General features: G+C 63.7%; 1 protein-coding gene and 2 long non-coding RNA genes across 6 annotated transcripts; 2 read left to right on the top strand and 1 right to left on the bottom strand.

The window, feature by feature from the left end:
* Positions 1-496: 496 nt before the first annotated feature.
* On the bottom strand, positions 497-3,711 carry LOC141276440 (uncharacterized). The gene is made up of 2 exons (XR_012325941.1): positions 2,520-3,711; positions 497-1,617 (listed from the first exon to the last, which is right to left on the bottom strand). It is a non-coding gene; the product is annotated as an uncharacterized lncRNA (long non-coding RNA).
* A 35-nt stretch (positions 3,712-3,746) lies between these two features.
* On the top strand, positions 3,747-12,622 carry LOC117308131 (uncharacterized). Of its 4 annotated transcripts, none has more exons than XR_012325940.1 (2): positions 3,747-3,876; positions 4,879-12,622. It is a non-coding gene; the product is annotated as an uncharacterized lncRNA (long non-coding RNA). The 4 variants fall into 4 exon arrangements; XR_012325939.1 differs by having other exon boundaries at positions 3,766-3,876; positions 4,630-12,622; XR_012325937.1 differs by lacking the exon at positions 3,747-3,876 and adding an exon at positions 4,037-4,160 and having other exon boundaries at positions 4,630-12,622.
* Positions 12,623-20,367: 7,745 nt separating this feature from the next.
* Positions 20,368-25,051, top strand: GRIFIN (galectin-related inter-fiber protein). Its single transcript, XM_073793223.1, has 5 exons — positions 20,368-20,479; positions 23,511-23,823; positions 23,920-24,079; positions 24,598-24,764; positions 24,893-25,051. The coding sequence occupies exons 1-5, from the start codon at positions 20,368-20,370 to the stop codon at positions 24,906-24,908; spliced, it is 768 nt and encodes a 255-aa protein (XP_073649324.1). The 3' UTR covers positions 24,909-25,051.
* The last annotated feature ends 338 nt before the right edge of the window (positions 25,052-25,389 follow it).

Genomic DNA, 25,389 nt, shown 5'->3' with positions numbered 1-25,389 from the left:
CGGACACTCGGCCCTCTCGACGTCCCCCCAGCACCTCCTGGGCTGAACCGCTGCTTCCCTGAGAGCCCGGGGACCCCAGGAGACATACTCCCCGAAGTCTTGCCCTAAGGAGTGGTCGGGGACCCCAAGACAGGCAGAATTTGCTTATGGGCACAAGCAGCTCTGGAAGGATGCAGCTGGACCCTGGGGAGCCCACCTCCCAGCTCAGGACCCTTGGGACGGTGGCAGTCACACTTGTACCTGGACGGCTGATCCCAGATCACCCTACAGCCCACGTGAGCTGAAAACCCAAGCCAGGGTTCAGGGGTCTGTGGAGCAGCCCTTCATGTCCATGGAAGGTGTCAGGGAGGGCTTGCCCAAGCGGTCCCCCGGCCGGGCCTTCTCCCAGGCCCTTACCACTGTCCACGCCCACCCAGGTTCTGGGAGATAAGCCTTTTCAGAACCCCCTTTCTCCTGTGTTAGTGTCCTAGGGCTGCTGTAATAAATGACCATGAACTTGGCTTAAAACAACAAGTACTTATTGTCTCCCAGCTCTGGAGGCCAGAAGCCGGAGGTCAAGGTGTGGCAGGGTTGGTTCCCTCTGGAGGCTCCACGGGGGCTCTGCTCAGGCCTCTCTCCAGCTGCGGGGAATGTCCACGGTCTTGGCGCTTCCGGCTTGCGGCTGCACCGCTCCATGCTTGTCATTGGATTCAGGACCCACTAAATCCAGGATGACCTCGTCCCAGTGTCCTTCACTTCATTACATCTGCAAAGACCCTTTCTCCAAATAAGGTCGCCTTCACAGGTTCCGCGGGTTAGGAGTTGGACCTATGTTTTTGAGGGGCTACCATTCAACCCAGTACACCCTTAAATGCCAAGGATCTGGGAGGCTGCATCTTCCCTCACGGCCACGCCAGCGCCCCTGCACTTCTTCACGGCAGCCTCGGGGCCATGGAGGGCACCCTTGGACATGTGTGCGTCAGCAGGGATAGAGAGCCTAGCTGATGGAAGCGGGGATGGTGGCTTGGAGAACGGGCAGTGCCAGGCCTGCCCACCGGGAATGTGGCCTGCGGTCCCCACCTCCACACAGGATGGGTGGACAGACAGGCGCCTCCTTGCCCCTGTGCCCCCGGCTGGTTCTGGGGGCCCCAGGCACCTGCCCCACATAAGGACAGAGGGGCACATGCAGATGGGCCGACAACCCCTTAACGGCCGGCGCTCTGCTGGGCCTCCCCCTAGCAGGACGTTTCTCTCTCAGCCTCAGGTCTGGGCATGAGCGCTGGGTGAGTGGCCACCAGGCCCTGGGCCAGTGAGGCCCAGAGCTTGCCGCCTGCGATTGCCCCACCGGCGGAAGGTGGCTTCCACCTGTAATCACCGTGCCGAGACACAGGCTCAGCTGATCTTCCAATGTGCCTTTTACAACAAGTGGACGCATGGCTCTGAGCTCGCCCAGCCGGGACTGAAGCTGGGTCTGTGGGCACCCATGCCGAGCGTGGCTTCCTTGGCCCTGGGCGCTGGCCCTGCAGCAGCAGAGCTGGGAGCTCCACAGGGCCCCCCTGGAGACACCCTGCTCCGGTCTCAGCCTCCCAAGTGTAACACGGGGTAAGGATCCTGCACATCTGTATTGCTCCCAGGGGCCTGGGAGGGGCAGGACAATGTCCCTGGTCACAGATACAGAAACTGAGGCCAGGAGGGGCCTGGCCTGGTCTCCCCTGACCAGTAGAAGTGGGTCGAGGCAGGCCTAGGTCCCAGCTGGCCCACCACCTGCTGACCTGCTTCCTCCCAGGCCCTCTGGGGGCAGGCGGTGGGAACGGGCCACGTCTCAGCCTCCCAGCCCCCCGGCGGCCGCCCCCTGGGAGGCCTGGTCAACGGGCTCAGGTGTCCCGCACAGCCGGTTCCTCTGCCTCGTCCCATCCTCGCCTCTGTGGAGCCAGGGGGAGGGTCACTCCCCAGGGGCGCCAGCAAGGACGGCGGGCGGGGGGGCCGTCTGGCTTCGGGGGGGCCAGGCCGGCTCTGATGCCATCTTCCACGTCCCCCCGGAGGCTGGGCCGCCCAGGTGTGTCCACAGGGACCTCCCTCGCCGCCCCTTCCCACGACCTCTGTGCCGTCCCCCAGGGCATGGTCCACGCCCGTTGCTGGCTCTGCAGCCCTAGCCTGCTCTGGCTGGGGGTGCAGGGCCCGTCTGGGGTTCAGCGGCTCAGGGGAGTGGGGTGGGCTGCCGGCTACAGGTGGCCAGATGGAGAGCCGGAAACCTCCCCTGATGAGGGCCTTGCGCTCCTCAGCCGCCCGGTCCTTCCCGGGGGGTCAGGGTCACGATCTCATCTGACAGGTACTGAAAGGGAGGCTCGGGGCGGAGGGGGTCCCACAGCCTGAGAGCCATCCGAGCCTGCATCCAGGACGCCCTGCCGGCCACTTCCTACTTCTGCCTGGGCCAGACCTGCCCTGGGTGTGATGGGTGGGACCTCACCTCAAGCCAGGGAGTTTGGGGAAACTGAGGCTGCGAGGGGGCCTAAGTGCTTTGCTCAGGTCACCCAGCTCACCTGTCTCTTGGAGTCACGCTGCTGGGCTCTGAGTCTTCGCTCTGCTAATTACTAGCTGGGAGGCCTCAGGCGAGCCCCTCAACGTCTCCGTGCCCCAGTTTCTTCAGCTTGTAAAGCGGGAGCAATGAGGAAGCCTGCTTCAAAGGGTGTTGTGAGGATCCCGTGAGCTGACCACAAGGCCTGGCACACGGGGAGGGCAGTAACAGGCCCATGTTGCTATTGCCACCGTCACCATGGTCATCGTCAGGCCGGCCCTGCCGCACTGCGAACTTCAGAGCCTGATCTTCTCTTGGTCACTGCGGAATCGCTGGGCCCAGGCCAGAGGTTACGCTCAGGGAATGTTTTTAAGTTGTGAGCAGCAGTGTGACCCCAAATCCGCTTCACCCCAGAGACTGTGGCCTCCCCTGTTCCGCCTGGCTCTCCAAGGAGACCCCCTTTGCCCGAGCCCTCGTGGGGTTCCTCTGGGCCCCGCACAGTGGCTGCCTTTACGTACGTGCTGCAAGTCAGGAGACTGAGGCCAGAGAAGGCGGACCCTCTCAACCAGGGCACCACAGTTTTGGTTGGTGTCGAGGAGCCGCTGGGTGGCCTGGGCTGGGGGCTTGGCCCGGGGTTGGGGGGATGGAGGAAAGCAGAGCTGGCGGGTGGGGGTCTCGGGCCCCTGCCGGCGCAAAGCTGGGCGGGTTCCCAGGCGGCCGGGCCCGCTCTGGCTCGCCGACCAGCACTGCTCCAGGCTGCGGGCGCCCACACGGCAGAAGACCCATGTGCCCCCGTGCCCCCCACCGGGGCCTGGGACATCCTCTGTGAGCGCCAGCGTCCAGGGGCGCTGCGGTGAGGGCTGCTGGCTCTGCCACCTCCACCCCAAGGCTGCACTTGGCAGGGGGTGGGAGAGGCTACTGAAGCTGGAGTTTGCCCCCAGGTGCAGCCCATGCCCGCGCCCCGCGCCTCCTCCAGGGCTGTCCCTCTGCCCTGCACCACGCTGGGACCTTCGTTCACTCATGCGTCCCCCGGACGGTCCGGGTTTTCGCTTGCAAGCCTCTGGTCCTCTCCGGGCTGAGACGGCTCCCGGACGGCAAGAGGTGCTGACCCCCACGACCTGTCCGCCGAGGGCCTGCGGGAGGAGTGCGGGGCAGGAAGTGCAGGGTGGGGACGGCCCCGCCCCCGGCAGCACAGCCAATGGCAGCCGAGCTGGAGCTTCCTCAGTCTCCCTGGGGAGTTCCGGAATCCGGCTCCCGCCTACACGCTGCAGACAGAGGCTCCCCAGCCCGTGCTCCCCCCTCCTCCTCTCGGGCCCCGACACCCGCTCCCACCTTTGGGGGACGGGGGGGGGGAGTTTTCCCCTCCGCAGTCCCTACGACAGGTGAGGAAACTGAGGCGGACGGGGCATCTCCCACGTGGGCCACAGGCTCTCAAGGCCCCCAAGCCGTCCCGCAGCTGCCTTTCCTCACTGAACCCCTAACTACACGCTCCGAGCTTCGGCCTCCATCGCTAGTGCCCGTCTTCCTGGGGGCCCTGCCCAGCTGACACCCTCACCCCTGCCTTTGCACAGCGGTCCGCTCAGCCCCAGCGCCGCCTGGGCCTCCTACGGACGGCTTCCACCTTTGCGGCTGCCCCCCGCCAGGCTGGTGCGGGGCAGGAATCTGGGTAGGCGGCCCCCTAGTCAGCCCTGTGGCCCCTGGGAGCCGAGAGCCCTGCGGGGGTGGGGGTGGGAGTAGGGCCCGGGCCTGGGTCGCACGCGTCTCACACTCAGTAAGTACGTGGGGGCTCGGGAAGCTGCCTCATCCCGTGAGGTCCCTCAGCGAGAGACGCTGAGACTGGGCTGTCGCCCCCTTTGGCCACAGGACCTAGGGAGAGGCCCTGGGGTCAGAAGGCAGGCTCTGCCTCCCCACAGGAGGCTCCAGACCTTTCCTCCTAAGACTCAGTTTTCTCAGCTGTCAAATGGAGCCATTTCCAGTCCTTCCTGCCTCACGTGATTGTCGTGAGGTTCAGAGAGCGACGGAGGCCCAGGGCCCGGCTGTGGAAGGAAGGGTGACGAGAGATGGGCCAATTTCAGGGGGTTCTCAGGACCTATCAGGCCTGAATCCTTGCTGATAGCCACTCATCCTCGGCCCAGCCAGGGAGCGGCCACCCAGGTGCCACAAGACAGGAGCCCCTGGCAAGGTCCATCCAAGATGAGCTTCCCTGCCATCTGAGCTGGAACCCAGAACTGGGAGCATACCTGTGCACCTTCTCCGCAGCTGCACCGCCCAGGTGGTGAGCTTCCCGTTGCTGGATGCATGCAAGCAGAAGCTAGGCAGGAGAGGGGCCGTGGGGAGACAAGCAAGGGGCTAGCAGCCGGGCTAATTGAATCCTGGAATTGCAGGACTCCAGGATTCTGTCTGCTGGGGAGAGAGGATGCTGCAGGGAGGCCTCTGTGGAGAGATTCTGCTTCCAGGAGGTAGATGGGACAGTGAAGCCCTCCAGCGTGCCGTCGGAACGGCCCAGACTTGGGACCTTGCCCACCTCCTGAGCTGTGCATCCCTGGGGCTCAGACTGCCCCTCTCTGAGCTGAGAGTTCCCCATCCTTTCCTGCAGAGCATCCACTCCCTGCCATGAGCCAGGCCCGTCCGTGGTGCTGGGTCGCTGCCCTCACGGGGCTGGCGTTCTGGAGCGGGGAGGACCCGATGCTGCTCAAGGCCTGTTGGAAGGGACGAGGCTCCAGGAAAAACAGAGCTGGTGCAGGAATCGGGAGGGGCAGGGCTGTGGCCTCACGGAGAAAGTGAGTGGGCAGAGGGAGCACCGCAGACATCTAGGGAAGGACATTCCAGACAAGAAAACAGACAGCTGGAGCAAAGGGCCTGGGGCAGGAGCAGGCCTGGCACATCCCGGGAACAGCACGGAGGCCAGGCTGAAGGTGGGGGAGCCCAGGGGAAGGGAACACAGAGATGAGGATGCAGCTGAGAGGCTGGACAAGCAGAGGACAGGGCCAAGGATGGGCCTGGGGACCCTCCACTCCCCCGGACAGGAGCTGACCACTTGGCACACGCTCCCTTCCCGCCACTGGAGTTCCCAGAGGGGGAGGGCTGGGGACTTAGAGACAATGCCAGGGACACAGGGACGGGGCCAGGCGGCTGGGGGACAGGGGCCTGGATTTATGGCCTCCTCTGACCCCGGCAGAGAAACCAGCCTTGTTGGGCATGGCCGAGTCACCAGCGACCAGCCTGGGGGTGGGACGGCCAGGATGAAAGGCCCAGGGAAAGGATTAGCCGTGGCCCAAAAGGCCACGCAGGGCACCATGGCAACCACAGGGCCACGGAGCCCCGGAGAATGGAGCTTGTGTTAACACCTCCCCACAGACTCCTCAATGGGACTGGGGGCTTGTTAACCAGCTTACCAGGCGGCCCATTGACATGGAAATCCAGACCTGCCATCAGTCAGCCCTGAAAAGGCCTGTCGGACCCTTAAAGGAGGCAGCCAGGGAGGAGGGGGGCCCCTTGAGCTGGTGGGGTGGGTAAGCGGGGGGCAGGTGCTGGGCCAGCGCGAGGATGAGCTCCCACCTTCCTGCCCTGCTTCCTCCACAGCTGAGCCCTGCCGTGTGCACAGTCCTGGCAGGAACGCCCGGGCCTGGGCGGGCTAAGAGTTCCCTGGCCAGACACCCACTGGACAGGGTCTGCTGGGCCTTGGCTGATGGGAGTCAGAGAGGACCACGTGGTCTGAGGTGCTGGCCTGAGCCGCAGACTTCAGGGCTGGAGGGGACACCGGACGGAGCAGTGGGGACAGGTGTGGGCCGTGGCCGCCTGCCCTCGTCTCAGCTCTGTCTCCAGCTCAGAAGTGACCTGTCCCCTCACTGGGAGGCCGTCTCAGGGCTGGCCTTGGCCACTGGGAGCACTGTGCCCTCCCGTCACCCTGGCCCTTTCCCCTGGGGCACCCCCTGCCCTGGCCCCTCGGCAGGGCTCTGTCCTCTATCTCCCAGCCTCTCCCACACCCTACCCCAGGCTGCCGGCTCTGAACACCGGGGCATCTCCAGCCCTGAGCCAGTCCCGAAAATGCACTCGAGTGACCTGCCACGGCACCCAGCCCGTTCCCAGGACGGCCCTCAGCAGCGCGGAGACCGTCTGTGAGGTCAGACTGGAGGAAATCTGGCGGGAACCATGTCGGGGGCGGTGGTGGTGGTGGTGGTGGTGGTGGTGGTGGTGGAGAAACCGCCCTCCCCCCACTCACTGAGCGGGGAAAGCCCCTTGCACGTGGAGATGTGCAGAAATGCTGGGGCGGCCCCCGCGGAGCGGGGTGGGGGGCTGGACAGGTGTCTAAGCCCCTGTCGACGGGGGGAGTACAGGCATGTGGCAGCCCCTCCCCTCTCGGCCCCCTCCCTCCAAGCTCTGGGCAGGACCCAGGGCGCTGGGGCAGGGTGGCTCTGGGCAGCGGGCGCCTTGAGGCCTCAGTCTCCCTGTCTGCAAAGTGGGCTGGTGGTGGGCAAGGGCACTGGGGGTGTGGGGAGCCTGAGGGCGGGGCTCAGGAGAAGGCCGGCTCTCTGCATTGGCCCCTGCAGGCAAAGCTCGCTTCCCGGCACTGGGTGTGTCCCAAGCCTCGCCCCGCATCCCAGCATGGGGAGAGGGTCGAGGGCTTCGCCCTGTCTCCTCAGGAGGTGGTGAGGTGCCCTCGGGGGGAAAGGAGCTGGAGGTACAATCGCGGGGAAACTGAGGCTCAGGGCCTTGCTCCGCTGTACGCAAGCCTCAGCCCTGCCTAGCCCTGGGCTTGGCTCACAGGTCACCCCTTTTGCTGATGACAGACACAATAGGTCACAAATGGCCCGAGGCCCTGGTGGGGAAGCCCGTGTGCAGCCCTGGGTCCCCCGCCCCCCCACCGGCGTTGGCTTTCTCTGGGCGAGGCCCCAGCTGCACACAGCTGGCAAAGGGTGGGGGGCCAGGAACTTGAGAAGGCTGCGTCCCCCATAGATCCCAAGGAGGGGCCGTAGGCGCCCATCAGAGACTCAGGCCGGGCTGGCCGGGCCTCCCCCTCCTTTCTCAGGCCCCCAGCTGCCATCTGCCTCTGTCCCTCCTCAGGGGAACCAGGAGGGGCCAGCCCACATTCCTCCACACGGGCCCCTCCCCACATCTGCCTTCCCAAACCTCCCTTGTTCCCTAGCAGGCCCTGGGGCCCGCACCCCACCGTGGACCTGCGGCAGGGACCCCTCCCCTGGCAGTACTAGGGGTCCCCACGAGGAAGTGCTCAGAGGGGCAGCGCTCCCTCCCCCCACCCGGTCCCCCAGCAGCTCCACGTCATGCCTACCCGCTGTGCTCCCGGCTCAGGTGGGCACCTCTCCACCCCCCACGCAGGGCTCAGGGAGGCCCTGGCACTGAGTGGGGAGCAGGAGGGAGGCAGGAGGGAGAAGTCCAGCTGGACAGTGGGGCCAGGGGTGCCAGGATGAGGGGCCACCCCGCCCCCATCGTGCACTCTGGTGACGTTGGAGGCCTGCCATGAAGGGCTACCTGGGTGGGTAAAGGGAGACCATGGGCCAGAGACAAGGAATAGTGGGTCCCAGGCTGAGGGCTAAGATGCGATGCTCCTTCTTGTTGGTCCTCAGAGCGCTCTGGACATCCTGGAGGAGGGGGTCCTGGAAGCCAGGCCATAGCAGGATGCATAGGAGTTCGCCAGCAGAGATGGGTGTGTCTGCTGCAGGACTCACTGTTTTTTAAACTCCTGCGTGGGCCTGGTACTTCATTCACTCAGCCGATGTTACTTGAGCACCTGCTGTGTGCCAGGCCCCATGCTGAGCACCAGGACAGAGAAAGATCCAAACAGGTCTGCTCCCCACTCCCTCGCAGAGGGAGACTTTTGGCTGCTTGCCGTGAAGCCAGGGATGATGGGAGAGTGAAAAGGACTGACCCACACTGGGGCAAGCTTCTTGCAGGGGAGGCTTGCCAGGCATGGGAGGATGGTATGTGCAAAGGCCCTGTGGTTAGGAGACTAGAGCATCCGAGGACAGGACAAGAGGTCAGTGTGGAGACGGAAGTGGGGGCACACCACACACTGTGAGCGGGAGGTGAGCAGGATGCAGTTTGCGGGGGGCGGGGGACCTCTTACCCTTCTGTGTGCACCGCTCCCCAGGCCTCCTCCCTCAAGAACCCGGAGCCTGGAGTGGACACAGGGCGGGGGTGTGCAGTCATGGCTGAGGTGGGGGGCACACGTCGGGGTGCCGAGGTCTGTGAAGGCTGTGTTTGCGCAGGGAGCAGACGTGGGCACGCTGGGACCCAGGGACCCATGATCACACAGAGAGTCGCACTTAGAGACACACAGAACAGAGGCTCAGCAGAAACACCTAAGCGGGCTGTTTGCCGCCCATGTCCCCCCTCCCCCATGCCCCTGACACACACACCAGCCGCCGGGGATCCGCTTTCTCTCCTGCCCCTTTTCTCTGGTTCTTCAGCAAAGCAGTTGCTCGAAACTAATTGAATTTTCCGCCTGGGAAGGGCCTGGGGAGCTAAGGCGGGTGGGGGCTGGGAAGAAGCTTGTTAACAGGTCTGGCCCTCCTTCCCCCTCCCCCCACCAGCCCGGCTCCTCCTCTCTGCAGTGGGGGTGGGATGGCCAGGCCCTGGTGGCCTAGGAGCATGGACAGACTGACAGGACGCAGCCTGCACCCTGTGCAGAGCCTGAGCGGGTGAGAGGAGGCCTGGCCTGCGGCACAGCCCCGCCTCCGGCCAGGAGCCCCCAGGGCTGCTGAAGTAGCCCCCGCACCTCCACTTCCCCTCCTCCTGCCACAGGGAGAATGGGACTGGGGTGCGGTGGGCAGGGACATAAACCAGACGCTCCCGACGGGGGGACGCAAGGCTGCCCTTCGAAACGCGGGAGCCCAGCCCGCCCCCCAGAGGAGGAGACTGAGGCCCAGGCAGGCCCACGGTACACTGTGGGCCGTGGGCAGGAGAGCCGGGGGCAGAGCGGGGCTGGTGCCTGGGGGAGGAAAGGGGGGCAGAGGGCCCCCCACCAGCCTGGGTTTACCCCCCCACCCCCGCCCAGAACCAGTATTTTCAGTGCGCGGTGTGCTGCAGGGCTGTGTGTGGGCAGCGGGCTGTGCAGGGAGCAGCCTGGGGACAGAGAAGGGACCTGCACCCTCCCTGCCAGACCCCGCCCTGCCCCCCAGCCTGGTTCCTTTTCTGGACGCCAGCCCCGGGGCCCCACCAGCCTCACAGGTGCAGCAGCAGGAGGGGGACCTCGCAGCTCCGCCGGGAGCTGCAGGGATGCTGGGGCCACGGCCCTAGGGCTGGCCTCAGACTCAGGACAGCCGTGTTGCTCTGTTTCCTCGTTAAACCACTGCTTCTCTGGCCTCGCCAGGGCTGCTAGCCTGGGGGCCCTGCTGAGGGGCCTCAGGGGACTGTGCTTCTCCCGAGGGGTGAGTAGAGGTGACAATGATGGGACTTCAGGTCTTGTACTGTTGGGGGCTGGAACTCTCAGGCCCCATCAGTATGAGCCTGGACCCCTGGGGGGCGGGGGGGGGAGCAAGAGACCTGCCTGCCTTGAAGGGAGGGCGGCCACAGGCCCCTGCTACAGATTAGGACACTGAAGCCCTGCTTCGTTGTCTGACTCAGGGTCACACAGACGGCTCAGAGTCAGGGCTCAGATCCTGACACTGTGTATCCCCGAGTCCAGCTCCTTCCCCCACTGCGTCTGTGACGCTGCTGGAGGTCCCCCTGGAGAAGGGCAGCTCAGGGATGTGACCGGCGTAGACCTGGCTGGGTCCCGGACAGCAGGGTGGGTGGCCCTGGGGGAGGCCGCTGGGAGGACTGGGGGCCCAGGCACGGCTGGAGGCGGTCTGGGGTGACCGAGAGGTCTCGAGCTGCTGTTGGCCCTGCCCAGCCCTGCCTCCCGGTTGGCCTCTGGGATGCCCGCCGGCACAGCCCGCCTCCCTTCCTGCCCCCCTCCTCGGGGCCCTGGCCCACGAGGCAGGCACACCCGTTCCTGCCTGCTTCTCCGGAGGGCACGTGCCAGGAACCGGCGGCAGCCTCTCTGGCCTGCGCCACTGGAGGTCACGCGGGGAGCTTGGGGCACTGAGCCGGCCGGCGGGAGCAGACCGGCTCTGGGCATAGATGACCGCCATTGCCGGGCTGCGGGATGAGCTGTCTGTCCATCACCCGTTCTGTCTGAGCCCAGCCAACTACTCATACATCCACCCACCCACCTACTACACACCCGCCCACGTACCCTCCATCCACCCACCCACCCACTCAGCGCTCCTACCTGAGCGCCTGCTGCAGACCCCGGGAGAGGCTGACCACACACGGTGTCCTGTTCCAGGACCCCAGGCTGGCCACACCTCAGCATCCGGGCAGGCAGACCGGGGCGGGGGCGGGGGGATGCAGGTCCTGGGGGAGCATGCGTGGGGGTCACTGCCCAGACCAAGGTCAGCCGTAGAAGCCACTAGGAGGCCATCCTGGGGAGGAGGTCTCCAAGGCCAGGGTTGGGGGAGCCACAAGGGCAGAACCCTGGGCTGTGAGACTCCAGGGCTGTGTTGCAGAGTGAAGCCCCCAGAGGAAGGATGTGGTTGGAGACAGAGGGAGTCAGAGATAAAGATACAGAGACAGAGACAGAGACAGTGAGACACGGAGACAACGAGATTCAGAGAAAGCGGGGTGAGGTTGACCAGGGTCCCACCCTCTGGGTCGGAGTCCTGGACAAGGGCCCAGCGAGCCCGGAGCCCCCTCCCTTGTCGCAGCAGGGAGATAAGGAGGACGAGGCTGTGATAAGTACGGTTGTCTTGGCAGTCAAAGCCTGATACTCCTCTTGGGGGCATTTTTTCCCCATCAAGTCATCCTGGGCTTGGTCCAGGGCCCTCTCCCCAAGCCCTGGGGTGACCAACACTCCCCCGCAAGACACCCTGAGGCCAGAGAAGGGTCTGCAAGGGGTCTTTCCCACAGCCTCTCCCGGAACCCAGGGCTCAGCCCGCGCTGAGCTCAGGAGGGGAAACGGGGCCTGGAGGCAGTGAGGACCGGCTCATCCCTGCATCTGGCTGTCCATTCAGGCAGGGGGTCCCCTCTGTGGCCCCCGGGGCTGTGCCTGAAGATGGGAGGGGGTGGCGCCCACCCTGCTGATAACAATGGGTCCAAATCCACTCAGCAAACACCCACCGGCTCCCTGGGGCCTGGGTCAGAGACCGGGAGGGTCAGCTGTGGCCTCGAGAGGCCCCACTCTGGGCAGGTGGGAGTGGCAGAGGAAGCCATTCATCTGGGGGGGGGTGGTGGTGACAACTGGTGGTTCCAGGAAGGAGCTGAGCTGTGAGGAAGAGGAAAACCGAGCCAGGCAGAGTCTGGGAGGGTTGGGGCCCCACCCTTTGTCCCCACCACATCCTCCGTGATTCTCTGACCCTCCTTTGGCATCCTGCCCCATCTGGACAGACAGATGGACAGATGTGCATGTGAGTGGATGGATGGATGGACGGACACAGGATGGAAAGGAAAGACCAAAGTTAGGACTGAGGGATGGAGAGATGGATGGTGGACGAATGATCAGATGAATGGATGGGGGCGGCAGATAGACAAAAGGATAGATAGGTGGATAGAAAGAAGGAAAGAAGGACAGGTGGATAAATGCCGGGCTGGCTGGCTGGCTGGACCAATGGATAGATAGTGCATAGGTGGGTAGATGGCAGGAGGATGAATGGGTGAATGAACAGATGCTCAGATACATGGAAGGATGAGATGGCAGGTAGAATAGCGCCTCCCCCACGAAAGACTCCCACGTCCTAACCCCTGAAACCGGTGAATACGTTGCCTTACGCGGCAAAAGAGACTTTGATGATGTGATATGTGAAGAATCTTGAGGCGGAGAGATTATCCTGGGCCACGCAGATGGACCCAGTGTAGTCACCAGGGTTTTATAAATGAAAAGGGGAGGCGGAGGTGCTGTGAAGATTGAAGTAGAGGCTGAGTGACATCACTGCTGGCTCTGAAGACGGGGGCCACGGCCTCCAGCCAAGGAATGCAGGCCGCCTCTGGAAACTGGAAAAGGCCAGAAAACTGATTCTCTCCTAGAGCCTCCAGAAGGGACGCAGCCCTGTCCACATCTTGATTTTAACCCGCAAGACCCATCTCTGACCCACAGAACAGTAAGATGATAAATTGTGTTGTTTTAAGCCACTAAGTTTGCTGTAATTTATTACAACATCAACAGGAAGCTAATACAGATGGACAGAAGGACATAAGATAAATGGATGGGCAGGTGGGTGTGTGGAAGAATGGCCCCCAGGGCTCATTCCTTAGAGTTACACTTAAATGAACCCTGGTGCTGAGGGCTGGGTGGTGAGACCCCTGGCCGAATGGCTAAGCAAAGGTTAGGGTTTAGACGCCCCAAACTTCCAAGATAACCAGAGCCCTAGTACCTGTAAGACATAACCCAGAACGTGAGCATCAGAGCTTACGGAGAGGAACGTAGCAACACCCAGAGGCAGTCCATAGTGGGCCCTGGTCTAGGTCCTAGGGGAACCCAGATGGCCCTTGTTTGGAGGGTGCTCAGGGTTGAAGGTCAGGGGCACGGAAAAGCAGCCCCCATCTCCTTCCTCCTGTGGCCCTAGTCCAGCACCTCTGCACCTGGAAAGGGGGCCTGGGGCCATGAGGAAGTGGGGCCCGCAGAGGCCCAGCTCCAGCTAAGCCAGCACTGCAGACCTGCAGGCTTTCCTCAGCCCACCTCAATGAGGCACGCCCCGGCTCACCTTCCTGTCCACATGCACAGGCACACGGACACGCGTATGCACACGCCTACCGGCACTCTCACATGGACGCCACGTGGTGACAGGGGGAGGGGGCTCTGACCTGCTCTGCCTTGAACCTGTGACCCTGGCCACGCCCCTGGGCCTCTCTGGGTCTCCGTCTCCCCATCTGTGCGCTGAGGGGAGAGGGGGGCCAGGGGCCAGCAGGGTAGTGGGGAAGGGGGCCTGAGGCCACGCGTGGGTGGGGCGTCAGAGCCGCCAACCTGGCCCTTACTTGTGTTTCTGACCACCAGGCTTCCTTCCCCGCGCCCCTCTGGGGAGGGGCTGTAATTAACTTCTTCCTGTTCTGATCAGGAGTTCATTTCCAAAAACATATTTCGAAGGATTATTTTGCAAAGGAAATGTTTTTGAAAGAATCTCGTGTCCCGTCCCAGCCTGGGGAAGTGGGAGCAGCAGTCAGAGAGGGGACGGGGTGGAGGGGCCCTGGTGGCCGGGTGGCCGGGGTGAGCTGGCGTGCTGCAACCCAGGCCCCGAGCCTGTGTCTCCGCGGGGAGGGGCGGGGGAGGGGCGAGGCCAAGGAAGTGAAAGGAGGCAAGGGGAGTGCAAGGGTCTCCACTTCCTCCCCGCCCACTCGGCCTTGCCCTCTGCCTCCCCCAGGCCTCCTGTGGCTAAGCCCAAGCTGGGGCCCCTCTCAGGGGCCTCTCCCAGCATTTCAATGGGGGAGATCAGCCGACCATGCCCTCCGCTCTGCACCATTCCCCCGCGCCCTCTCCCGTCCCCTGAGGGTGGCCTGGCCTCTGTCCTGGGCCCCGGAGTCCCGCCCACCCTGGCCTCCTCCAGAGCATCGTGCTGTGGCCCGAGGGACAGGTGGGCACCTGCCTTGGGTCGATCTGCCCCTCCCCTGGTCCGCTGCCCCCTCAGGGACCTGCTAGGCACTCCCTTCTTGAACTTGACCCTTGCTAGGCTTCCCCGTCGCACAGAAGGCCCTCCAGCACCACTGGAGTTAGACACACAAGTGGTTATTCTTTTCTAGTCCAAGAAATACGTTGCAAAATTCCCACCATCACAAAACAAGCAGGACCTTGATGGCGTGGGGTGGAGGTGGGGTCATTTAATGGACAGTCTTGGTTTTGGGTAGAAAACACCACGACCCCTCTCCAGGATGTGTGGGCTGGGGGCACCCCAGACCCTGCAGAGTCCCGACCCTGACCTTACCTTGCAGACCCCAGAGCAGCCCACGGCTGCCCACTTCCCCGTGCACCCACACGGGCCCCCACTGCGCCCAGGTGGCCTCAGGGTCCACCTGCTCTGGCCTCAGTCTTCCACCGAGACTGTTCCCCTCACCCACTGCGGCCACCCGGCTCCCCCCACACAATGAGCATGTACTAAATGTTTGTTGAATGAATGATGGATGGATGGATGGATGGACCGTGTGGACCAGACTAGGGGTCTTGCAGTAAAGACCCTTTAATGTCAAGAAACCACCCCGCAGTTCCCACTTCCCAGAATTCCAGGCTGCGCCCTGGGTCGGGGAGGGCCGGGCTCCCTGGGCAGCCCCCTCCGCCACAGTCTCTCCCCCACCCCCAGGTGCCGGCCCACCGGGGCTCTCGCCCGCCCTGCTGCTCCTCGAGCTGGGGAATTCCACAAGTTCAGCTAGTTCTGGCCACACTGCTCAGGGGACAGTCCCCAACCCCGAGTGACCCAGGGCAGGGGAAGCTTGCCAGCTGGGGGAGTGGGGAGCAAGTACATGAAGGACACAGAGGGGAAAGAGTCCTCGCCTGCCTCTCGCGTGCTGTGGTCCTCAGACAAGATACTCAGCCTCTCTGAGCCTCAGTTTCCCCCTGGGAAAATAGAGAGCCTAAGAGAGGATTCCTTCGGAGCCTCTGAGGCCCTGTGGGGCCCAACCTGTCAGACGGGGCTGCTGGGCTGTGAGGGCCCCGCTCCCGACACCGCTCATCCACCCAACATCCACCTTCTGCTCAGCTGCCCCCCAGCCAGCCCTCATCTCAGGGGTGCAGCCGCTCCCTCCTCTGGAGGCCCACGTGGCCTGCCCTTCTAAAGGGGCTGAGGGCTGCCCAGCCTGAGACGAGTGCTGGCCGGTGCCCCATGCTCCACGCACCGCCTCTGCCCCCTTCCCTGGCCCCGTTCCTCCATGCGTCTCTACTGGTCTCTGTCCATCTCCTCTTCTCTCCCTGTCCCTCTCTCTCCCTCCCTGGCCCCCACCCGTGTCCCCATTCCCAGCCTCCACCCTGCACGGGGCTCTCAGCTTGGGGTTCTGGGACTCCGCCCCCCACAGATGTCCTGGAACTGGTGGGAGGTTATTTTGGGAGCTGGCGGCTCCCCTGGGCCTTTCCCAATGATCTTGGCGAGAGCGTTCGAGGAGGTCAGCCTGAGCGGGTGGGGGGCATGTGGCGGCTGGCCCGGGGGGGCCTGCAGGGAGCATGGTGTGGGGACACAGTGACCACACTGACCTCCCGGTGTCCTGGGCGGGGGCATTGGCTGGGGCTCCCTGGCTGTGCTGGGCCAGAGCTGCCCCAGGAGGATTCTAGGGAGGGGGCAGACCCAGACCAGCTCATTCCCCACGCTGCTGCCCCCAGCATTTAGGGGGACGCCGGAGGTTCCTCACGTGGTCCAGCCCCAGCCTGTCCCTCTCACAGGTGTAGCCTCAGCTCATCTCCACAATGTCACCTCACACCGCCCCAGCCCCCGACACCCCGGCCACGCCAGCCCCCTTGCTGCTCTGACCTCAGGGCCTTTGCACCTACAGTTCCCTCTGCCTGGGGCATTCTTTCCGGGTCTCCCAGGCTGGGTCTTTCTCAGCATGAGGTCTCAAGGCAGTGGTCACCTCCCCTGAGAGCTTCCTTCCTGCTCCAGCTGAAATAGCCCCCACCCCTCCCCTCCCACCATCTCAGCTTGCGCCATCCCAGAGAAGCAGAATGCAGGCACAGATGCAACTTAAAATTTTTCTAGGGCTTCCCTGGTGGCGTAGTGGTTGGGAGTCCGCCTGCCGATGCAGGGGACACGGGTTTGTACCCCGGTCCGGGAGGATCCCACATGCCGCGGAGCGGCTGGGCCCGTGAGCCATGGCCGCTGAGCCTGCACGTCCGGAGCCTGTGCTCCGCAACGTGGAGAGGCCACAACAGTGAGAGGCCCTCATACAGCCAAAAAAAAAAAAAAAAAAATTTTCTAGTGGCCACATTAAAGAAGTTTTTAAAACAGGCAGAATTAATTTTAATAATATCTTGTACATTTAAGCCAGTATACCCAAGATAGTATCATTTAACAAGTGATCAGTATGAGATTATTAATGAAATACTTTACATCATTTCTCTGCACTAAGTCTTGTAAGTCTAGTGGGGTTTTTTGTTTTCTGGATGTTTTTGGCCGTGCTGCACGGCTTGCCGGATCTCTGTTCCCCAACCAGGGACTGAACCCAGGCCATGGCAGTGAAAGCCCGGAATCCTAACCACTAGACCACCAGGGAACTCCCAATCTAGTGTTTTTTTTACACTCACATCTCAAGTGCTCAACATCGAAGTGCAGTCAGGGGCTATTGAACTGGATGGTACAGTTTTTTTTTAATGCTACTGTCCTATTTTACTTTCTTCCTAGCACAACTCACCATCTAGAATATTCCACGTGTAATATTTGTTGAGCTGTTTATCATCTGTCTCTCCCACCGCAATGCATGTTCTGTCGTTCTCCCCACAACTCCACGCAGCAGGCGCTCTGTAAATGTTTGGGAGCAAGTGATGGAGGGCTGCCTGGGTCAGGTTCCCCTCCCCTTACCTCACCCCTCACCGGGGAGGGGTCGTGGCCCCAGGTCACAGAGCAGCACATGGAGGTCCACTCTCTACAGAGTGGGGCCTGAACCCACGCCTGCTGTCCTGTGTCCCCACGTCTGGCCCGGTGCTGGGGGCGGGGCTCTCTGGGTCCTCGAGGCTCTGGCAGCCCCATCTTCAGGCCAGCTCTAGGATCCCCCAGCCACCGTCTCATCTAATAGGATTCCCAGCCCCTCCGTCCTCAGATCCAGGCTGCTGCTGCATGTGTTTATAAACCTGGGGCAGGATGCTTCCCTGGAGGCTGCCGGAGCACAGAGCCCGTCTGGAGGAAGCCTTACAGTCTCCCCTCCAGGCCAGATGTCAGTCGGGCTGCTCCACCCTGCCCTGACGAGCCCGGCTGGCCCCCAGCCCCTCTCATTGGCTGTTGTGCCCGGCCAGTGGCCCCCTTTCTGATAGGTGTGTCTGGGCTAGTTGAGCTTCCTCCACGATGGCTGCCACCATGGGATAACTCATGGCTGGTACTGGCCCAAGGCCCAAGAAGTCCCACAGTCCACCCAGGTCCCAGCCCACCAGGGCCATTAGGGAGCCCTCTCCCCCATCCCCCCCAGAGCAGCACCACCAAGGGCTTTTGGAGTCTCTCAAGCACATCCTTTTGAAGGGCTCCGAGTGACCCCTCGACGGTCGTTCACAGCAACGCCTCACCAGGGAAACTGGTGGTCACGCTGCCCACAGTGGCCTCGGTCTCTCCATCTGTAAAGTGGGAAGGGAAGCCCTCACCCAGCAGGGCTATGAGCAGACATGAACTCACTTGGAGGACTGCAAAGGGAGGGGCTCTTGCTAACACATGCTGAGGCAAGGAGCGTAGCTGTGGGAGCTGGGAAATGACAGAGGGAAGCTGGGGGGCCTCTATCCTACCCCCTAAACCCTGGCCCCACTTCTGCAGGGTTGTGACTAAGAACGGCAGCTCCACCAGCGACTGGCTGCGTGGACCTGGGCCAGCTCGAACTCCCCATGAGCCTTGGTTGCCGCCCTATAAAATGCCTGGTAAAGTGGAATGGGGGTGGAGCACTCCCCCTGCCCAGCCGGAGCTAAGGCCTGGCCCCGGGGTGGGTTCTGCACTCCCTCGGGGCTCCTGCCTCTGTCTGGAGAAACACCAGCCTTACTCCCACCTGCGTGGCGGCTCCGTGGCCCGGCCCACCCAGAGCCCCATCTCCACGTCCCTCCTTTGGGCCAAGTCCGGCTTTGCTTCTGTCCCCAGCTGAGCTCACAGGCTGTGCTCATTGCCCCACTTGGCGACCTCAGATGGAGAAACTGCAGCCCAGGGAGGGGTCAGGGGCAGGTGGGCCTGCTCTGCTTTGCAGGGGCGTGGAGGGAAAGGTGTAGGGCAGGAGGGGCAGCCCCAAGAGGTGGGCCCTGCGGGGTCCGCGCGGGAGGAAGGCCAGGCCGACGCCAAGGGTCCTTCGGGCCGCCACCGGCCCCCCCTGCCCGGGAGAGGGGCGGCGTCAGATCTCGCAGCACCTGCTTAGCACTGCCTCCAGTGAAACCTTATCAGCCCCTGTGTGTCCCCAAGTGAGCAGATTCTCTGGATGATAAGAGATGTGGGGGCAGAAAGAATGAGACGAGGACAATGGCCAGGGACAATGCCGGGCCAAATTAGGGAGGGGACGGTGGTGCCTGGCAGGGAAGGCCAGGAAGGGCTGGACTTCAGCCAGGCCTCAGAGGTCGGCTGGGGAGTTGTCTTCCCCATCCTGGCCTCTCCCTCCCCAGGGCCTTAGCACATGCTGTTGCCTTTGCCAGCAACACTCTTCCCCCCACCCCTTCTTCTGGCTAGTTCCTTCTCTTCTGGGCTCAGCTCCAATGTCACCTCCTCCAGGAAGTCTCCCCTGACCAGCTCATATCATATACAAGTGCCCCCTGTACATGATCATCACTCCCCATATTTTCCCTTCAGAGCTTTTATCGTAATAATAACTCAATAACGTGATGTTGGATTTGTCATTTAATGTTCGCTCCCTTCCTCAGACACTGGAAGCTCCATGAGGGCAAAGACTGTTTGTCTGTCTGTCTGTCTTGTGACCCATAGCACAGGGCCTGGCAGAGAGCAGGATTCAGCTAACATTAGCTCAGTAACTGAACGGGCAGCTGGTTGTGATGTGCAGATGGTAACCCACCCAGCAGACGGATTCACGACAAACACCTGGCACAGCACTGAGCACATAGTAGGGGCTCAGCTGATAAGTGATAGCAATCGTGGCCAGGATGAGCTGAGTTCCCTTGGTCTTTCTCATATCTCCCTTCCCTGAGCCTGGGGCCTCTGTCTGCCCCAAGTCGCATGGTCATGGCATTTTCTTGAGCACCTACTGTGTGCCAGGACCTGCGTGGGCACCGGCAGGCAGGGAGGAGGTGGGAGAGGAGGTGCCCGCGTGGATCAGGCTCAGACCTGCCTCCTTCCCTATAGATCTCTGAGGGTCCGAGGCAGCTCCTGGCACGCAGTAGGGCCTCAGTGAATGGCTTGGATTGAAAATGACTTCTGTCCTGAGTGAGCGAGTGCAATTCAGAGGAGGGAGAGACCCAGGAAGCTTTTATGAGCGACTCGACTAAGCTTTGAGAGAACGGGACTGGGGACAGGTGGTGGCTGGGAAGCTGTTAGAGGATTCAGAGGGGACAGGGGAGGGAGCAACAGGAGTGCGGGACCTTGCTGCCCTCTCCCAGAAGCAGCCCTGGCAGCTCCAGCCTTTAACAGGCCTTACAGCCAAGGTCCTACGAGGGGCCTCAAAGGGGCAGCAGAGGCCAGAGCTTAGGGCCCTGCTGCCGCCTAGGCTGCCTCTCAGCGAGCCCTCGCCTCCTGGGCCTCGGTTTCCCCACCTGTGTGGGACGGTGTTTTCAAACTGCCCTCACTCTCCGTTGACCCAGAGGGCACGCTCACGCCGTGGCCCCAGCAGGGGGGAGAAGAGGGGAGCCACTAAGCTCAAAGGCCACCAAGCGCCCATCCAGGGGGAGAGCTGGCCCGAAGCTGCGTGTCCCGGGCCAGGTGTGGCCCCTGCCTGGAAGCCGCTACGCCTCTCTGCCAAGTGGGGGCTGGGAATCTCCATGCTGACCTGTCAGCAAGTGGTTCCAGACCTGGGCTGGGGACGGGGCGGGGGTCGGCCCTGGGAGGGTCTTGGAATCTGAAGAGGGCTCCTAGGGCAGCCTGGCCCGGCCTGAGACCCCCCCAGACCCGGAATCGGTCATTGGTGGGCCAGGCTGGTTGCTCACGACAAGAGAGGATGGGGGCTGGAAAGAGCATGGGGCTGGGAGTCCGGAGGCAGCCCTCGCGTCCTGATGCTGCCACCCTTTGCCATGGGGCTCTGGGGAGGTGTCCCCTGTCTGTTTCCTCATTGCTCAAGTCGGCGCAATGACGCCTGACTCCACGAAGCCCATGAAAGCTGTGCTGGCCTCCCCAAAAGATGAGGCAGTCCTCGTCAGTGTCCCGGGGGACTTGTGCCCGAGGTCTGTGGGGCACCGAGGTGTGTCAGACCCTGCCTGGCGTTGACAGGACTCCTACACAGCCCTGCCTCCCGGTGCTCTGCTCTCACTCTTCCCTACCACCTTCTAATTCTTATTCCCTAAGACCCGCTTTAGCTGCCTCCTCCTCCAGGAAGCCGACCCTGATAACCTCCCATCCTGGTCTGGTGAAGGGCTTCACATCCAGGGGCAGACTGCTGGGTTCAAAATCTGGCGTTGTCACTCCCTAGCTGTGTGACCTTGGGCAAGTTGCTTAACTTCTCTGTGCCCTTATATCCGGTGCAGAACATGTGATGCTGCCCGTAAAGAGCTTAGCTGAGTGCCTAGCAGCGTGAGCTCCGGGTAGACGGTGGTTATCACTATGCCATGGGGCAGGATTTCTCTTCTGGGTATCTCTGAGCACCAGCCCCATGCCTGGCGCCACCTGGCGATGGTGGCCCCAGGGCTGAGGGCGGGCCTCTGAGCCCAGGCCACCATGCTGGTGAAGATCCTCTGTGGAGCTGGGTGGAGACCCTGCTACCTCCTCTGGAGCCTATGGAAACCAACAGTCCAGGGCAAAATCGCACATCCGGGAGGAAGAGGGGCATCGTCTGGCTGGGCAGGTCTGTTTGGTCCCAGGCCCCAAGCCATAGCATAGCATAGCCCTGGCTGGCCAGCAATTCCAGGTTGGGGCACTGCCCACTGCCCCCGCCTCAGGGGCCCCTGAGGACTGGCTGGGGCATGCCTGCAGGGCTGGGCCAGCCACGTGCGGCCTAGGTGTCCCTCTCTCCATCCCCCCAGCCCCGCTGAGGGCTTCTGGGCCCTTGGCCGTCCCCACTGCTGAGAGCTTCGGGGGCTCCTGGCTCCCACCCCACGTAGGAGAGGTTCCAAAGCCACAGCCAGGGGGTGGTGAGACCACAGCCCTGGCCAGGTGTGGGCTCATGCCAGGCACAGGTGTCACGGGGTGGGCGGAGGCCCAGAGCTGCATCATCCCAGTTGGGCTTTCTGAGGTCTCCAGGCTGGAGTGAACAGGCAGGCTCGGCCCAGGGGCTACCTCAACACAGCCCCCATTGTCCCCCGTTGATTGGGAGGCTGAGGCTTAGAGCGGGACAGGCCTGCCCGAATCAGGGGTCCTCAGGCTCCTCCCCCCAGGCCAGGGCCCGCCCCTGATGCCCAGCTAGGGCTGCAGGCCACTGACTCCCAAGGAGTCTCCGCCAGAACCCCTGCTGACCTCAAAGCCAGGAGACCACAGCCCAGGTTGCTGCGTCCAGCCAGGGCCGTGGCCACCCCAGGCCACCCTCCCCTGCCCAGGAGACAGGCACGGGGAACAGAACTGTCGCGTGCAGCTGGGACGACTGCGGCCCAGAGGCTACTAGCTCCAGGTCGCCCAGCCAGCTGGCAGCCCGTTCTGCTCCCCTGACCATGTGCTCTGCCCCTCACTGGGCCCTGGGCACCGGCCAGTGCTGTACCCAGAGTCCAGGATCCACGTCTCCACCTGGCAGCTGGACAGGAGACGGTACAGGGATGTGCAGAGGCAGCAAGGGGCCTCACCCTCCTGCTGGGCCACTGTGGCAGGGGCTCCCCTCTCTGTGATCATTGGGGGGAGGCACAGGGGAGGGGTCTGCAGACTTCAGTCCCCAGGACGGCCACGCTGGGTTGGGACAGGGATGTGCATACAGGCAGGCTGGTGTCGGAGGCAGGAAGCCATAGCAGGCAGCCTCGCCTCCGCTGCCCAGGGCTGCCCCCTGCAGGCCCGGCCAGCCCTGTCCCATGCCTGTCGGGGAGGCCGAAACTGCCCTTCCCGGCCTTGGCCTTCGCATCACCCCCCTCATCAAAAATGACAGGCGCACGCCTGTCACCAGCACAGGTGGAGAGGCCAGGCGGGACGCACCAGGGGCTGGAGGGAAGAATGGCCCGAGGGGAGTGGTGGGGTTACGCAGGGCTGGCAATCCTGGCCGAGCACCCCTCAGGCCCCGGGGGGCCAGATGCATGCCCACCCCACCGAGGCTCGCTGGGCAGGGAAAGAGCAGTGGCACCTGCAGCGCACGCGCTTACCTCGGACGTGACACCTCCCACCGCCGTGGGCGCACTGTCGCACACGCTGCGTTTCCCCAGCCGCCCGGTCCCACGCTCGCCACCCCCGCGCCCCCCCCACACCACCCCCGTCACCTGCACCCTTACACACTCACCCACCTGCTCACCGTACACGCTCGCCGCGCACAGCAGCCCCGGTGCTCCCTGAGCCTGCCCTGGCTCCTCTCTGGGTCGGCCCCCCGGACTGTCCAGCCAAGAGGCCCCCATGGCTGTCCCCAAAGCCTGGGGAGACTCTGCCTGTCTCGGCTACACGCTCCCCGAGGGCCCCAGCCTGGCCCCCTCCCCCGCGCCGGGGCCCAGGAGCCAGGCCAGGAGAGGAGAGGGGCTGTGGGAAAGGCCCTCCCCCATCTTGTCCACCCGCCAGCGTCCTGGAATGTGCTGACCGCAGCGGCCCAGCCTAATCCCAGCTCTGCCCCGTGGGGCCAGCTGAGCCTCTGGAGCAGGGCAGCAGGGGAGGCGGGGCTGCGCTGGGCCGGGGGCACAGGCCGGAGGCACCAGGTGGTCTGAAGGCCCGAAGGCCGGGCAGGCCTGGTAGGCGTCCCCCCGGCCCCTCCTCGCTTGACCACAGGGGAGGGTGTGGGTCCCTGAGATCCTGGAGGCGGGGTGGGGGGCTGCCTCAACCACGCCCTTCCCGCAAAAATAGGGGAGAAGCTGCTTTCCCAGGTGCCTGAAGGATCCTAAGAAGCGAGGTGAACTTCGAGAGGCAGACAGGCCCCGAGGCAATGGGGGTGCGGAGGGGCCGCCCGCTCTGTCCCTGGAGCTTGAATGGAGGACCTGCTGGTTGGGGAGGGCGAGAGGCTGAGGACAGAGGGAGAGGTGGGGGCAGGGAAAGGCACAGTGACCTCATCAGCCGCCCCTGGGGTGCGGCTCCCGAGCCCCCGCCCAGCCCGGCCCGCCTATATCCCCAGGCTTGTGCTGCTCCCAGCAGAAGCTGGAAAGATGACACTGCAGGTGGGTGAGACCTGGACCTGGGGAGAAGGGAGCAGGGCCAGCGGGGAGGGTCCCCCAGTCAGCTGTGCTCCTCCCCCACAGAGCTGCCCTCCCACGAGACCCCCAGGCTGAGAGGGAATGCTGCTCAGAGGGCCAGGGTCCGGGCAAAGTGCGTGCACTTTGGGGGACGCCTGGACAAGTGGAGTACCCGAGGGGGAGGATGCCACAGACACAGGGCCCTCTGTCCCCTCTTCTGCCTGCAGTTTGAAGCCTTCTATGCAGGGGGCCTGGCCCCGGGCTGGAACCTGCTAGTCCAGGGACACTCTGACTCTGGAGAGGACAAGTAAGGGACATCGCCCTCCCCAGGGTCCCCTCTTTGGCCTTGGGTGGGTGACTACCCAGCCGTTCGCTGCTCTCACGAACCTCATGATGCCCCCAGGTTTGAGATCAACTTCCTGTCTGAGACAGGGGACATCGTCTTCCACATCAAGCCCCGGTTCTCCAGTGCCACCATCGTGGCCAACACCTTCCAGGGCGGCCACTGGGGCCAGGAGGAGGTGTCCAATGTCTTCCCGCTGGTGCTCGGGGAGCCCTTTGAGGTGACGGGAGTGGGGCAAGGCCCTTGGGAGGCAGGGGAACCCATGGGGTGGGGTGGGCGAGGCCCTAGGGGGAGGGGCAGGGAGGCGGGGGTTGGGGTGCCTGTGGACACATCAGGGCCACCTGCTGCTTTGTGGGAAGGATGCTGTGTAGCATCTAGGGCTCCCTGTATCCCTGGCTTCCAGCAGCACTGCTGTCCCCACTGGGAGCCCCTGGGGGAGGGGGCTTATTAGAGATGCTTACGGGTAAAAGGGCCAGTGCGGGAGTCTCATTGCTGGGTCTGGGGGTGCAACAGGGTGCCCACCCCCTGGCCGCCAGCTACCTCTCTGAGGAGAGAGGGAGGGACTCCTAGCTGGGGGTTCAGAACTCCCATGGGGCGGGCCTGCATGACGGCGGTTCCACGTGCTCAGGGAACCCTGGGCCCCCGGGCTATGCCTCCTGGACTCAGAGCTCTTGGAGCTCAGTGCAGGAGCAGGTCGCAGGCCCAGTGGGCCGTGGGTCACTGGCCTCCCGCCCACAGATGGAGGTCAGCTCGGATGCGGAACACTTCCATGTCCACGCCCAGGAGCACAAGGTGCTGCAGTTCTCCCACCGCCACAGGCCACTGGCCGCCATCACCCGGGTGCAGGTGCTGAGTGACCACCGCCTGGCCCAGGTGGAGCTGGCCAGGAGAGGCCTGAGCTGGGGGTAATGTTCCCGCCCCGCCCCAGAGCACCTTTATCCCGGGGCCCCACTTGCCTGGGGGGGGGCTGTGGGCTTGCCCTGTCCCCATCTGGTGGGGCTGGAGCTGAGGCGGGTGTCCTGGATGCTTGCAGGGACGTGGGCTACTGAGCTGTGTCTGAAGTCCCAGGATCGAGCCTCGGCCATCGGCCGTCCCTCGCCCAGTGAAACCCACGCTGGGGAAGCTGTGGGGAGGGCCCTGTGGTTCTGGCCCCCCACTCCAGCTCCACCTTCAATAAAATTTAAGCAGGCTGCAGGAGCTTGGCTACTTGGAGAGGGTGATGGGCTGGGGTGGGGTGGGGCCATTCGAAGCAGCCCTGGACATCCTCCCCAGGGCTAGGGGTCAGGGGTCCCTGAGACCTACGTCCTGGTGGTGGTCCAGCCCCTTACCTCACCCCCAGGACACTGAGGGTCTGGGGGATGCTGGGACAGGCTTGTGGGGAGGCCCCTATCTGGAGGTGGGGAGTGGTGATGAGATCCAAGGAGGGGAGGGCTCCTGGCCATAGGCCAGAAGGTCCCAGCCGGTGTTCACCCAGGACACTCATACCCTCCAGCTCCGCCCTCAGCCCCCAGCCCAGGGCAGTCTACTGAG

This window comes from Tursiops truncatus, chromosome 15 (genome assembly GCF_011762595.2).
Source record: "Tursiops truncatus isolate mTurTru1 chromosome 15, mTurTru1.mat.Y, whole genome shotgun sequence".
In the NCBI taxonomy this organism is placed as follows: Eukaryota; Metazoa; Chordata; class Mammalia; order Artiodactyla; family Delphinidae; genus Tursiops; species Tursiops truncatus.
The sequence above is the reverse complement of the archived record's forward strand: the minus strand, read 5'-3'. Positions and strand labels throughout refer to the sequence as shown.